General features: G+C 33.9%; 3 protein-coding genes across 4 annotated transcripts; 1 reads left to right on the forward strand and 2 right to left on the reverse strand.

Annotated features, from left to right (window-relative positions):
* Window positions 1-5,176: 5,176 nt before the first annotated feature.
* Window positions 5,177-5,935, forward strand: LOC117569135 (follistatin-related protein 1). 2 transcript variants are annotated; one of them, XM_052003474.1, is made up of 3 exons: window positions 5,177-5,297; window positions 5,368-5,637; window positions 5,705-5,935. In XM_052003474.1, exons 2-3 carry the CDS (start codon window positions 5,409-5,411, stop codon window positions 5,749-5,751), a joined length of 276 nt encoding a protein of 91 aa, XP_051859434.1. In that variant the 5' UTR covers window positions 5,177-5,297; window positions 5,368-5,408; the 3' UTR covers window positions 5,752-5,935. The 2 variants fall into 2 exon arrangements, with proteins under 2 accessions (XP_051859434.1, XP_034106055.1); XM_034250164.2 differs by having other exon boundaries at window positions 5,379-5,637; window positions 5,705-5,933.
* Window positions 5,936-12,729: 6,794 nt separating this feature from the next.
* LOC117566855 (39S ribosomal protein L17, mitochondrial) lies at window positions 12,730-13,652 on the reverse strand. Its single transcript, XM_034246448.2, has 2 exons — window positions 13,205-13,652; window positions 12,730-13,144 (listed from the first exon to the last, which is right to left on the reverse strand). The coding sequence occupies exons 1-2, from the start codon at window positions 13,400-13,402 to the stop codon at window positions 12,752-12,754; spliced, it is 591 nt and encodes a 196-aa protein (XP_034102339.1). The 5' UTR covers window positions 13,403-13,652; the 3' UTR covers window positions 12,730-12,751.
* Window positions 13,653-13,800: 148 nt separating this feature from the next.
* LOC117566854 (DNA replication complex GINS protein PSF1-like) lies at window positions 13,801-14,559 on the reverse strand. Its single transcript, XM_034246447.2, has one exon. It carries the CDS (start codon window positions 14,452-14,454, stop codon window positions 13,852-13,854), a length of 603 nt encoding a protein of 200 aa, XP_034102338.1. The 5' UTR covers window positions 14,455-14,559; the 3' UTR covers window positions 13,801-13,851.
* Window positions 14,560-14,619: the final 60 nt, after the last annotated feature.

Here is a 14,619-nt window from a genome sequence, read left to right on the forward strand (position 1 = left end):
AATATGCGATGCTCTGTAAATTGAATATTTGAGGACTGCACTGGAAAAAAACTTATTTCTAATATCAAGAAAATTTGCCTTCAAAATTGTGTTTTTAAAATAAGACCACTTTAAAAGCAAATTCTTCAAACTAAATACTGTGAGATACCCGCTACCCATTTTGAATAAAAGCAATATATTTTGCAGTATTATTCTCAAAATATACCAAATATAATACAAAAATACTAAAAATATACCAAACGGTATATTTGGTATATCGACATAGTACCGCATTCAAAATATACCATAGACGGCACAATATACCAGATTGTCAGCCAAAGCAACTAAGACCCCTAGTAAGTAGGCGTTTTTGCCCATACAAAAGTATTTCTTTAATAACTTCGACAATTTTTCAAAATCATAACTACTATAGTAGTTATTCGATTTTTTTGATTTTCGGGGGCGGAAGAGGGCGTGGCAAAAATTTGAAACAAACTTGATCTGCGTGCAAACATGCTGTCGAAAAAAAATTATAGCTCTATCTCTTATAGTCTCTGAGATCCAGTGTTTCATACGGACAGACGGACAGACACACAGACACACACACAGACACACAGACGGACATGGCTATATCGTCTCGGCTGTTGACGCTGATCAAGAATATATATACTTTATAGGGTCGGAGATGCCTCCTTTTACCTGTTACATACATTTCCTGCCGGCACAAAGTTATAATACCCTTCTACCCTATGGGTAGCGGGTATAAAAATTACAAATTTTAGGTTGCAAAATTATGTAGTCCATCGAATCACAAAATATTTAAACAGTTCAACAACTTTAAAAGTCAGCTTTTATTCTTGGCAATGATTAATTTAATTTTAAATTTAGAACCCAAGTTCGTAAAAGTGCAAAAAATGAGGGTAGCAAACTTGTACTTTAAGCTGAATGTATAGAAATATAATTTCAATGGGGGAATGGCATAAGATGTTAAAAAGAAGAACGGCGGCAATCGAGTTGACTCGCCTAGAAAATACCCTTTAGTTAGTAGACTCCTTTACTGCCTCTGAGCTTGCTCCTACACTTATTTAAAGTCATAATACCCCGAAACTTAAACCCCTTTAATGGTGTTATATAACGGTAAGTATTTTCCATACGCTTAATGCGCTTTCACATCGTATATACTTGTACTTGTATGTATAGGAGAGTGTGTGCGTGTGTGTGTGTATTCAAATGTGCTTAAGTTTCCTTACTCGCTAAATTATTTGCGCCGATGTCGCCATTGTTTTGCATATGTTCGCTGAACTTACGGAAGTTTCTCCACTATGCGCTATGCGATGCTGAGAGCGAACCCACATAACCGGAAAGCAACAGCATCTACACCAGCAGGAAATGCAGCCATCTTAGCAGATGCGAATGTATGTGTGCGTATGTGTGTGTGTGTATGTTGATGACTCGGCAAAGTACTGCTACTTGTGGCCCAAGCAACCACATTCGCAGTTAAAGCGCTCTTTAAGCTGACACCCCATTTAACTATCTGCACAAGTGCGTATGTATCTTTTATCTACGTAATATGTATCTTCTAATGAGGTTGACGAAATGTTCTTGTTGCTATTGCCGTAGCTGTTGTTTCATCTCACTCTCCCTCTCTTTCTCTCTCTCTCTCTCTGTGTTGCGGGTGCGTTCGAGTATCGTATATCGAGGCGTTTAATTGCTTTGCTTGCCACAAAATTGGGGTAAGTCGTATCCAGTTACCGCATATTAAATATGTTTATGGACTCCACTCAGTGTAAGTAGCTGCAAGTTGTTTATAGGTCAGTATGGTTAAAGGTTAGTCACTAACAATAAACGTAGATTTTAGCACGAAAGTTCATGACTCATTGAGAAAATACCAAACAACAGCAGCAACAGCAACAACAACAACAATGAACATACTTGACTAGCAGATACCCCAACTGAAGTGTGCTATTTCAGATAGTTGAATAAACTCATTGAGAGAACAAGTTAAACTGGCTTAATGAAGACAGCTCGACTAACAAATTCCCTATAAATAGTTTGGGCTACTTATTAAGAGAGTAAACACAATGTGAAATGCGGGAAAGATATAAGTAAAAAAGAGAAAAACAAAACGGTCTTAAAAATCAACTTATTTTAGCTTACACTAAAAAAAACACCAAGTTCTAGAATCAAGAATATACTTAAAAATTTAGTTTTTGAAAAAAAGAACACTTTATGAACATATTCCTAAAGCTGAGAAAATTAGTCTAAAAAATCCCAAATTTTGAAAATAAAATCAAATATTCTAGATTTTGGTTGCAAAATTTTTGAATCCATCAAAATTCCTATAGCGGTTTTTTCTGAATAACTGAATGCATTTAATCATAAAAAAACATTAAAATATAATATAATAGTTTTTTGATTTTATAATAAGATTTTTGGTCTTAAATTTATAAGATTTTTTCTTCTTATTAATAAGAACTTGGATCTTATATATAATGTTCTTTAAATCAAGATGTGTTTTGTAACATTTTCATATTCTTGACTCACTTTTGAGACCCAAAACTCCTACTAAAACCAAAATCTTGATTCCAACTTTTTTCTCTCTGTTCAATCAAAACAGTCAAGCAATCAATTATTTCTAAAATTCAAATTAATTGTAGTCGATCACACCGTTAAAATTTCGAGACATTCCGTTATAATCCCAAAAATTGATCAACTTTTAAACATTTATTAGCTTATTTTTAGCAACTTACATGCTTGACAAGTTATATCTAAATTAATTTTCGTCAGGTTTCGCTGAAGCAGCACATAACTTGTTGTGCTCGCCACTCGTGAGTCAGCTTCTAACATTTTAAATAAGATTTATAGCACCCTGTATATCACTTGATACTCAACAGCAAACTGAAATGACGCATGAAGATCATTTATTCACGAGAAACCAAACCAAAAAAAAAACCCTCCCGCAAAAGCTGTTTCAACTGTGCTGAAAAGTCTCCCACATGTGGTAGACTCATTTGCAGGCAGTGTATGCGGTGGCAGAAGCAGCAGCAGAGTTTTATGCTCGCGGTGCTCAACACCGCAATGCACCTGCACGCTACGCTTCCGCTGAGCAACGCTTCCGATCCGGCTGTAAATGGTGTTCCAGTTAGATGAGCAATGGCATCGTCATCGGCATCGCCATTCATTGAATATGCCGGCAACACCGACCGAGGCAGAGGCAGCGACTGCGACTGCGACAGCATAAACAATAGAGCACCGCGAAAAACGCGAACTACGCGACGTAGAGTCAATGTTTATCATTGTCTCACTGGCCAACAACAGCAACAGCAGCAACATCAGCAGCAGCAGCAGTAACAACAATGCGCCACAATCGACCGTTGTCATGGGAATTATACACCTAACGAAAAATTTTGGACTCAAGTGCCAGCATATTCAGTATGCGTGAAATTTTGAATTTCAAAAACAAATTTCCGATTAATTTCTTAAATCACAAACCAGAATAAACTATATGCTTGAAATTTTAATACACTTCAAAAATTCAATTTAAATTTTATGCAATTTGAAATTTTTATGTTATGCAAAAACTTAACAAAGATCAAAAAGAAAATAAGATACAAACAAGTAAGAAAGTTACAGTCGAGTGTGCTCGACTGTGAGATACCCGCTACCCATTTTTAATAAGGGCAAAATATTGTGGTATTATTTTCAAAATATACCGAAAATACTAAAAAATACTCAAAAAATATACCAAATGGTATGTTTGGTATACCGATACAGCACACCATTCAAGACATACCATAGACGGCACAATGTGCCAGATTGTCGGCCAAAGCAACTAAGAGCCCTAGTAAGTAGGCGTTTTTGCCAATACACAAGTATTTCTTCAATAACTTCCACAATTTTTATCTGATCGCAACCAAATTTTCAGGAATCATAACTACTATAGTAATTATAGTATATACCAAAATTCGCAACTCTAGCTTTAAAATTACACTTGTTATTCAATTTTTTTTGATTTGCGGGGGCGGAAGTGGGCGTGGCAAAAATTTGAAACAAACTTGATCTGCGTGCAAACATAACAAATGCTGTCGAAAAAAATTATAGCTCTATCTCTTATAGTCTCTGAGATCTAGGTGTTCATACGGACGGACGGACAGACGGACAGACACACAGACACACAGACACACAGACGGACAGACGGACATGGCTAGATCGTCTCGGCTGTTGACGCTGATCAAGAATATATATACTTTATAGGGTCGGAGATGCCTCCTTCTACCTGTTACATACATTTCCTGCCGGCACAAAGTTATAATACCCTTCTACCCTATGGGTAGCGGGTATAAAAACTTCATTTTTGTAAAATCCAAATATATTTCTAAAAATTCTACCTATATAAACACCCAACAAATAATATTGGAATTATAGAGTAAATAGTTTTATTTTCCTAAAAAATAGATCCAAAAATTTATATAAATTTTTAAAAAGATCATTATTAATTATACATTCGGTGTCAAATATTCACTTTTTAGAGTAATTAGATATATTTTTCCAAAATTCTATTGAACCAAATTTGTATTTTGTATAAAAAATATATTCAAACCATTCTTTTTTTTTAAATTAGCAAATCAATTATTTGATATGTTATATTTTTCTTCGTTTAATATAGAACCAAAAAAAATCTTAGTGAAATTAATAATTTTTTTTCATTCTGTAGTATACTAATAATAGTCGAACAACATAATAAAATAAAATTTTAGAGTATAAGTAAGTATAATTTTAATGAAGTAAAAAGAATAAAAACAGTTTTAAGTGTTTACTTCTCTTAAGATCAGAATCAAGGAAAACCTTAAAATTGGTTTTATTCTTTTACATCATTAAATTCATACCCTTTTTTTTATTTTTTTTTAGTAAACTAATATTGAATTCACATTTTTTCTTTTTTATCCACATCAAAGTATCTATTCGATCAAAGCTTTTGTTTAGCCATCGCATTGACTCAATTCGAAACGCATCGATCGTTTCTCTCGGTGTAGGGGCAAGTCAGCAAAGGGGAAGCTTATGGTGGGGGCACTGACAGGGGGCAGAGATTGTAAAGCTCATACGGCAACTGCCAGAGAGAGTGAGAGAGAGGAAGAGAGAGCGCAGCGAGCAGTAGTGAGTTGGATTTATATTTTTTTGAAGCTGGGCAGTGGTTATCAGTTGTTCGTTCGCTTGTCACGCTTGTCTCTGAACGCAGCCGCATCGTTTTTGCCATTTATCTATTACTCAGAAGCGTCTACGAAAAAAAAGAAGAAAAATAGACTGATCTGAACAATAGAGTAAGTCATATGTTTATCACACCTGTGCACACACAACGGCACTCTATATATAAATACGTTAATTAATAAGCATTTAAATAGAGTTCACTTTCGGCTGGCATTTAATATAATATGCCTTCGCTGGGGATCGCAACAAAGATTTCAATACTCTTGCTGCTGATCTGTTTGGCATCCGTGCTCTGTGTGTTCGCTCTGCCCATCTTTGAGCTCATCTCCGATGCCTGCAAGGCCATCGATGATTGTGATCCCTTTCGGCCCGTCTGTGCAGCGCACTTCAACGAACATCAGTTCTTCTACAGTCACTGCGATATGCTGCGAGAGATTTGTCTAACGGGAAAAGGTAAGTCAATAAAATATTATAATATTTAACAATATATTTTAGAAATATTTAATATACTTCTTTTTAGATTGGAAACCAGACTATCTAAGCCATTGCAATGTGAGCAAACTCTGATTCAAGCCAAACAAAATAGTTCCACATCCATATCAAATTACACAAGACTGATGCTAGTTATATAGTAGACTTACTTACCCATATTTGCTCTTAAGTGTTTTACATTAAATAAAACGAGACGCAGAAAGAAATGTTCAACAAAAATGTGGCACGTTTTTGTGTAAGTAATTAAAGCGCCACTTAATGGACATTCGCCGCCCTTTTGAATTTACATACAAATAAGCATTTAAGTACCATCCTCATATACATATGTCTGGGTGCTATTCTATTGGTATTAGTGTCTACTCTGCTTTGACGTTTAAACCTTCGTGTACGTGAGCTTAAAGTAACGGAACCACTTAACCGCTGCCGTCGACGTCGACGTCGCCATATGGCTTCAACATAATTGATTTAAAACAGCCGACAAGATTTTTAATAGGCCCACCTACAACGCAGTGTATAATATAGAAGTATGTATAGCACTTTGATTAATTGCATATGAACGGGCAAAGATTAAACCGTGGTACACTCATAATTTGTACTCATCGTAATTATAACGGCGAAAAGCCAAAAAAGAAAAAAAAAAATAAAACACAGAGAGTATATCATATCATGCTACAGCTCACACACATCCTATATAGTATATTCAACATACATATGTATATACAACAACAACCCGCCATTATTTTTGTCGGCCTCATAATGAGCAGCATAAGAAGCCAATTTACAGGCACAAAAGTTCTATTCAAAGAGATGAAAGCCAAGTGTGGATACACATACATAAACACATATATACATATGTGTATTTGTATGTATGTTTGTGTGTGTGGACTTCGAGACAGCATTAAGCGCCTTCCCAATGACATTGCCTCATTAAACGTGATGATTTCATATACATACGTACTCTTATATGTATGTGTATAAATGTGAGTGTGTGAGTATGTTTTTGTGTGTGTGCGTGTACTTGTAAGTACTTGCACATGTACATAAGTTGAGTTGATGACATTAATTATAAAAATGGAGAAGAAAACAGAAATAAAGCTTGGCTGCTGAGAGCTTATTAAAGGACACTCGATGCGCAGAGCTTAATTAAAGATTGCGACTGGTCAACTGCAATATTTCATTATGGCAAGAACAAGGAAGGAAGTATAATACATACATAAGTATGTATGTCAAGCTAGCTTTATTTATTCAAAACACATCTGTTGAATCTCCACAGCTAAGGATTTATTAAAAAAAAAATGTTTCAAAAGCTGAACGCCTTTGTAAACAGTGCTTTTGAAATACATAGTATTCATTTTAATTATATCTAACTTTTTTTAAATTTTTTTTTAAAGAGGAACTAACGCACAACCTAATTAATTAGAAAAGTAATGTGTAAAAAGCTACAAAATTAAAAAGATAATACATTTTGTAATATGTATTTACATATTCCTAAATATTCCAACAAAAAATAAATTGTCTTTTAAATATTCATTAAATGAAAGCATGGGAAATATTATGAAAAAAAATAAACAGTAGAAACTTTACAAATCATACAGACCAATTTCCTGATATCATAAAACAATTGGTGTAATCTATTGCCAATCGCTTGGGAATAGTTATTTACCAAGAGAGAGAGACAATACGAAGTACTAAATACATAGTTTAACAGCTGGTTGAAATAAGCTGTGTTATTATTTGTTTACTGTTTTGTTTCTCATTAATTTTATATGGTAAACAAAAAGTGAGAAAAAAAATGAGATGATATGTTTTATGTTAAAATATTAAACTAATATCCTGCTTTCAAATAAATTTAATACCTCTCTTAGTTTGGCCAGTATAATGATTTAAAGTTTTCGGTTGCTGGTGGTTGAAATATCAAATTTTTAGAATAAAATGTGTTTTTCCTTCTTAGACCGGGAACTTATTGAGCGGTGTGTTAAGCTGTGAGATGAAAACTAAATAAACTAGAATAATAAATACTTAAAACTAGGAGATGCTTTAAAAAAAATCAATTTAATAGCCGCACTCCCAACAAAAAAAAAATTATTTATACTTCAAAATTAGAAAGGTTTATAAGCTAAAAATCACCTGAAGGCAATTTTTCTCTATCGAAAATTTATTAAATTACTCATAAATTACATTGATAATTACATTTTTCTAATTAATTGTAAATATATTCAAAAAATGACATTTTAGATAATTATAAATTAACTAGCGACATTTAAGCAAAATTGCTTTGATCTTTTAATATTGTTGTTTCACAATATTTGAAATCAATTACAACAACACTAAATTATAAAGTAATATGAAAAATGTATGATATAAAAATAATTATATTTTTATACAATTAGTATTTTTTAATAATTTTAGTATAAAAGACAAAAACTTAAAAAAATTTATGCAAAAACACAAATTACATTGTTGATAATTGCTGCTGACTAATTAATATTCAAGATATTTATGGAGTGGCATTTAAAATAATTGTAAAACAGCCCGATATTCGATATTTAAATATAATTATATTTCAGAATATTTAAAACCAATTAATTCAGCACTAAATTATAAAGTATTATGAAAAAATGATATTTTTATACATTTTGTATTATTGATTAGTATTAGTATAAAATTATACCACACAAAGAAATAAACTATCAGAAATTTATGCATATACTAGAAATATTTAAAACCCACAAAACATTGTACATTTTTGATAATTACTGTAGACTAATTAATACTAAACATATTTACGAAATGACATTTGCGATAATTGTAAAATTTCTAGAGACATTTAAAAAAGTGTCAGATAAGTTTCTCAGACCACAAACCTGTTTTAATCTACAAAATATCCACAGCATCAACATTTTGGAAATAAATTCATTTAGCAGAGATTACAGCACGAATGAGCCTTAATAAAACGAAATTTAAATACAAATTTAGATTATAAATGCTGCAATCTAAGCGAAACTTATGCTCCCCTTGGAAGCACTTGCGAATACTTAAGCTGAGCTAAGTAAACTCTGCTGTTTACTTGGAACACTTGCTTTAATATCTCGTTTACCAACAAAAACCCCAAAAAAAAGAAGATGAAGGGAAAGAAAAAGGGAGCGCAATGAGAAGTTTTGTGCAAATGATTACAAATTATTTACTCTTGTGCAAAGTGTCTTTAATTTAACAGTTTGCTTGAAGGTTCTAAAAAGTGCTCAGCATTTTAAAAGCATTTCAAGAGCATTTCTCTACTGTTTAATCTGCTGCTGATGATTTTGTTTGATTTGCTTTCCACAGAGCTGGAGTCACAATCAGAATCAGAGTCAGAATCAGAGTCAGAGCAACTGCAGCCGAGGGCTGTTCTGTTGCTTCAAGTACTGGGGATATATAAATATATATGTCTGTGTATATATATATAGAACAAGTATACAATATTTCTTTGAGAGAATTGCTGCTGCACTCGAAGCAGCAGCGGGTGAAAAAAAACTTGAGCTCAAAGAGCTCATTTCCAGAGCTGTTTTAGAGTAATACTTGATGTGCATAAATTGTATGAACACAAAAAAAAAAAGAACGTAATTTTCAGCAATGAATTCCTTTTCAGCAAATGTACATATTGTGGCTTCATTTAAGCAAACCTAATTAAGTGCTCAGCCTCTCGACAGAGAGTCTGGGTTGCCAACTGGTTAACTCTGGCAAACTGGCAAACTGGTAACTGTGGCACATAATTAAATATTGAACTGTTTGTCGCGCAATTGAGCATGCAGAGACGCACAAATAGACCAACTAATGAATTTGGGCCAAACATAATTGAAAAACACAGCCAATTAGCGAAAAATGCAGCACATTCCATGAAAGAAAGCACAAGTTCGCTTTGCCCGGTTGCGAGCAACCGTAAAAAGTCAATTTTCATTGCCCTTTTTTCTCATACCTGTCAACCGAAGGGTTAAAAGGGTGTTATATCTTGCCGACCATCGGATATGTAAATATTTCCACCTACTCTTAATTGCACATTCAAGATAATTGCTTCCACATTTAATTGCACATCCAAGATAATTGCATACAATTTTCGGTAAATCACTAAATACAGTTTATATGCTTGAAATCGTTTGACTTGAGTGGATTACATATGGGCATTTCCCAAAGTCGCGAACGTACGTTCGTACAAGATAAATTAAAAAAATAAAATCGAAAACAAACGTTTCCTGAAACTTTTTTTTTACTCTTCGATAGAATTTGTTTAGCTCTTTAGTTAGTGTAAATTATGGGGCTTATCGATTTTTAATTTTCATAATATTGTCAAAAAACATGCGGTCGCGAACGTACGCAAAATGGAAGTCGACTTTGGCTTAATACAGTAAAATGCAAAACTCTGCGAATTGAGACGGAATATTTTAAAGAAATAACTTTACTTTTAAAGTATAATCATGTAGCTTTCTCTTAAGTCTACTCCCAAGAAAAAATCTCCATTTATTTATATTTAATTTAATTAAGTTCCGGTCGCGAACGTACGGTCGCGAACGTACGATTTTTCCATGTTGTTTTATTTATAAAATTTTATTTTTACCACAACTTTTTTTTATTAATAACTTTATGTTTCATAAAAACAAACGTATTTAACTCAATTTAATGTGTCTAATAACATTTAAAAGCAAAAAAAATAAATTTTTATTAAATATGAAAAATGTACTGAAATTTATTAATAGCAAGAAAAATATGTAATAAATAATAAGTAATAACTAACAAGTAATAAGTAACTGCAAACAACATAGTTTTCAAAAAGAAAAACAAAAAAAAAATTTTTTTTTTTAAATCCATGCGACGCTAGTAAAAGTCGACATATGCTTATAGGTAAGGTCGCGAACGTACGCTACTTTGACAATCAATAAAAAAAAGATTGGTTTGAGTAACCCCAACGATTTTTTATATTTAAAATATATATACCAAAATCACTTAACACGCGAAGTTTCATTCACCTGATTGCACTTATTGTGGAGCAATTACAATAAAATGATGTTTTCGGTCGCGAAAGTACGATTTGAACATAGATAAGAAGCAAAATAAAAATTAACAGTTAATTGAACATTTTTTCGCTCACTTTGCATTTTTTATCTTAATTTTGGATTGCTATTAAGAGATTTGGTAGAAAAAATGCAAACATATCTTATGTTTTCCTTGTGAAATAATTAAACATAAAAATGCATAAAAAAGGAGCTAAAAGTGAAAAAATTACATTTTTTCAGTTTGCAGGCAAATTTTTTTATAAAAACAACGGAGATATGCTACGGATCCATTGTATTATGAAAATTTGGATATTTCTTTATGACATTATACAAAAAAATACGATGAATGTGAAGATTTTTTTTTTCGGTCGTGGTTTACCTTTTTTTGGGAATTGCCCATATATAGACTTAGCTATTTCAATCTATTGCATATTTCTATGTTCTATGTTACATTTTTAAGATCTAACTTAAGTGCATTGCATATGTTTAACTAATTTGCAAGAATTGGTTTAATTTTTATGCTTTCAAAAAAATATAAGTCTGAAAATTGTTTTATTACCATTGCACATTGAATATACGAGTATCTGTGCATTGCATATATTTACTTATTTCGATCCATTCCATATCCAATATTTGTATAATCTTCTATGTTACATTTATCATTTATCATATAACTTAAGTGCATTGTATATACTTACCTGTGAGGGACTTGAAAATCGATTTTAATACGTTGTGTAAGTTATTTTCTATTAGCTATCTATAAAACGTCTTTTGATTGCTTCCCTTTTTAGTGCAAAAGCTGTAGTAAATTTTGTTTAACTGTTTTTAACTCATTTTATAGAGTTTCATTTAAACTTTCAAATAAATATAGGTCTACAAATATTTGTATTACAATTGCACATTGAAAATATCTGTAAAAAGATGAAAAATAAATATGGAAGCACCATGAATATCCATTAAAATAGTTCGAACTGAGTGAATAGTCGAAATTACAAAACTTTAACAAAGCTGAAAATTGAGATTAAAGATTCTACTTTTCATATAAAGCAAGATTTACCCACAATTACAAGTTTGTCTTTCTCTCTCCTTTAAAAGAGTTCAAGTTAAATATTGAACCGGTATTTCAAAGTCGAGCACACTCGACAGCAGCTTTCAAAGTACTTGTTGTGTACCTGATTTTATTTTTTGGGTGCCTGCAACAGTTGAGATTTCAATTGAATTGTCGTTTACAGGTGTCGCAACCATTTGGCAGCCAATTTCGAGAGCTGACAAAATTAATTAGTTAATTGCAATATCGATTTCAGTTTCAAAGTCGACTTTCCTTTTATTATTTTCGTTTTTTCATTTTCGCAGAGCAGCTTCTGCTCGATGCTGATTATATATTTATCATGTTGCTTATTGTGATGGTTTGAAACTTTTGTTTTATCTGCTTTTAAGCAGCGTTAATTAACATGTCGCACAAGTCGAGCTTCATTTTAAAAAGCCATCGTAAATTTCTCCTTAGCTGTCTTTTAATTTTGGCCACACACAAAAAGGGATAGAGCGAGAGAGGGAGAGACAGGAAGGAAAAGTGGGAGTGAGAGGACCAGACGCCAGAGGATTTGACATGAATAATGACGCTCACACAATTCTGACAGGTTTCTCACCAGAGAGCGGTGCTTAGTTGAGGTCGTGATAAATTATAAAAGCTAACAATACGTTTATACGTGTTTTATCAGCGTTGTCGCAGCACACACACACACAAACTCATACATGCAACGATACAAACACACACACACACAAACCCACTGGTAACGCCCCTTTTATCATTGATGTACACACACATTCACACACACTTACATATTTACATGCATTTCCTGAAATGCTTTCCGCGATATTATTTAAAGAGGGACAAACCCCTAATAAGTCAACTTAAAGCTTTCTTAAGCTTTTCGCTCTCTTCCCCATTAGATCTCTCTTTGGCTTGCCGCCCGTTACAATAAAATGTCTCTTTTGATATTCAATTAGTTAACTTAGAAAAATGTATTACTTGCAAATTTAATAATAAACAATTACACTTCCGTCGCCTTCTCAACAGTCGGTTTTGGCGTCTCCTCAGTCTCTGCTGCAAGTTTATTGGCCAAACTCGCAAGCTTCTCCCGACGGAATTCCTTGCGTGCCTCGTCGAGCAGCACATTGTGCAACAGATTGCGATTCTGGCTGTTATCCTGCGTCAGCACGGGATACGGATTACCGCGTAACTCCAACACCGATTTCCTGTAGTAAATGCCGGGATAGTCGCGTGGCGCTTTGAACATGCGTGTGTAGGAGACATTATAGTTCTCATATCGCGGCACCAACACCTTGAAGAGTTTGTGAACGAGCTGCTTCTCTAGTAACCAATAGTCCGCCAACTCCATTGTAGCTTTATGCCTATCGCCATGACGTATGGCATTTGAAATGAGCTAAAAGCAAACAGTAAACATTACTAATTGATCAGAGTTCAACTCATCCAAATTGCTTACCAGCTCCGCATAACCACGCGCCTCGTCCGCTCGATTGTAGAACAGCTCAATGCGCTCGTGCTTCACCAGCGCTGTGACCGTTTTGCGCAGCTTGAGTAGGCGACCTTCGGGACCATCTGGATTTTTTAAATTACGTTTATTGGATCTCACTGCGATACGCAGTTGTGACATTAACTTGCTGACATCAGCTTGATTCATGTTTTCAAAGCAAAACTTATGTTGTTTTCCTAACTAAAATCCAAGTTCACGTAATGACCAGCCGGCCGATCAGCTGTTTAAAGAGTCCGTGTGACCGCAAGCTCATTTTGAAATTGTAAAGAAAATATACCGAAATATACCACTACCAAAAATGTTAGGTTGCACTTGAATAGTACATTTTATATACATAGGTGAAAAGTCCTATATTATGGTTGTTAATAGTCTGTTGAACTTCGCATTTTAAGCTAAACTTTTTATGTCAGATATTTTCTGAATTTCAAATTATGATGAAATTTTACTTTGCAATAATGTTTGTACCGATAATATACCCACATATTAATGCAGCCCTGGCATGCCTTTCCTTTATTGGCGGACGAATCGAATAATGTCAACAAATGTAAACTTGTGTTATGATTTATTTTAAAAGCTTATAAAATATAATATACAGGTTAAGCAATATGCTGCAAAATGCCTTGGCGAACAAGCGTTTCCACCTGAGCTCGCGGCAAGTAATGTTGACTATTCTTCTTTAAATGCACCACTTCGCCATCATCCAGTTCAAACTTTCCGTAGTCCTCAACGCAACGTACCTCGATGTAGAGCGATTTCGGAGGTCGTAAGTTCCCGGTCAGATCAATGCCTTGACCATCGCCCACGGAACGCATATATGCTGCTAATGACTTGGAGTAATTGTTGAAGAATTGCACTTCTGGTTCACACAACGCCTGCTTGATGTCCCCTGGTATAATGGGTCCGAATTCCCAACGCAGAGCTTTGATGCGTTGCATGCGCTCGTAGAGGTACGCGAGGAGACATCTTTTGTTTCGTTGCAGAGCTGCATGCCTGTAGTTCAATAATGGCCACAAGCTGCGATCACCAGAGCTGTTGTAGCTTGATGCCTGTGCCACATTTTCCTCGAAAATAGCTTTTATCTCCTCCAGCACCTGACGCACACCGTCATCATCGAAGGCAGGAATTGTTTGAGACGAACGCTTGAGATCTTTGAGTAAATCGAAGGCTTTATCGCCAAACATTTTGTTTGAACGGCTCATCTTTGTTTTGACACACAATAAACATTCTTTCCCGCGTTAATTGTGTGACAAGATCAGCTGTATCATTAAATTATCGCTATCGATTGTCAATCATCCTAAAGTAGATTCTAACGGAATTTCGAGTGATTTAAATATACAGATATTATTAAAGAAAATAATTGAACT

This window comes from Drosophila albomicans, chromosome 3, assembly GCF_009650485.2.
Source record: "Drosophila albomicans strain 15112-1751.03 chromosome 3, ASM965048v2, whole genome shotgun sequence".
Taxonomy (NCBI): Eukaryota; Metazoa; Arthropoda; class Insecta; order Diptera; family Drosophilidae; genus Drosophila; species Drosophila albomicans.

Bases quoted from the DNA above. Each gene is read 5' to 3' on its own strand.
- LOC117566855 (XM_034246448.2), bottom strand. From the start codon at position 13,402: ATGAATCAAGCTGATGTCAGCAAGTTAATGTCACAACTGCGTATCGCA. The intron at 13,145-13,204 runs GTAAGCAATTTG...GTTTGCTTTTAG, and splicing joins CGCGTGGTTATGCGGAGCTG to CTCATTTCAAATGCCATACG.
- LOC117569135 (XM_052003474.1), top strand. From the start codon at position 5,409: ATGCCTTCGCTGGGGATCGCAACAAAGATTTCAATACTCTTGCTGCTG. The intron at 5,638-5,704 runs GTAAGTCAATAA...ACTTCTTTTTAG, and splicing joins GATTTGTCTAACGGGAAAAG to ATTGGAAACCAGACTATCTA.
- LOC117566854 (XM_034246447.2), bottom strand. From the start codon at position 14,454: ATGAGCCGTTCAAACAAAATGTTTGGCGATAAAGCCTTCGATTTACTC.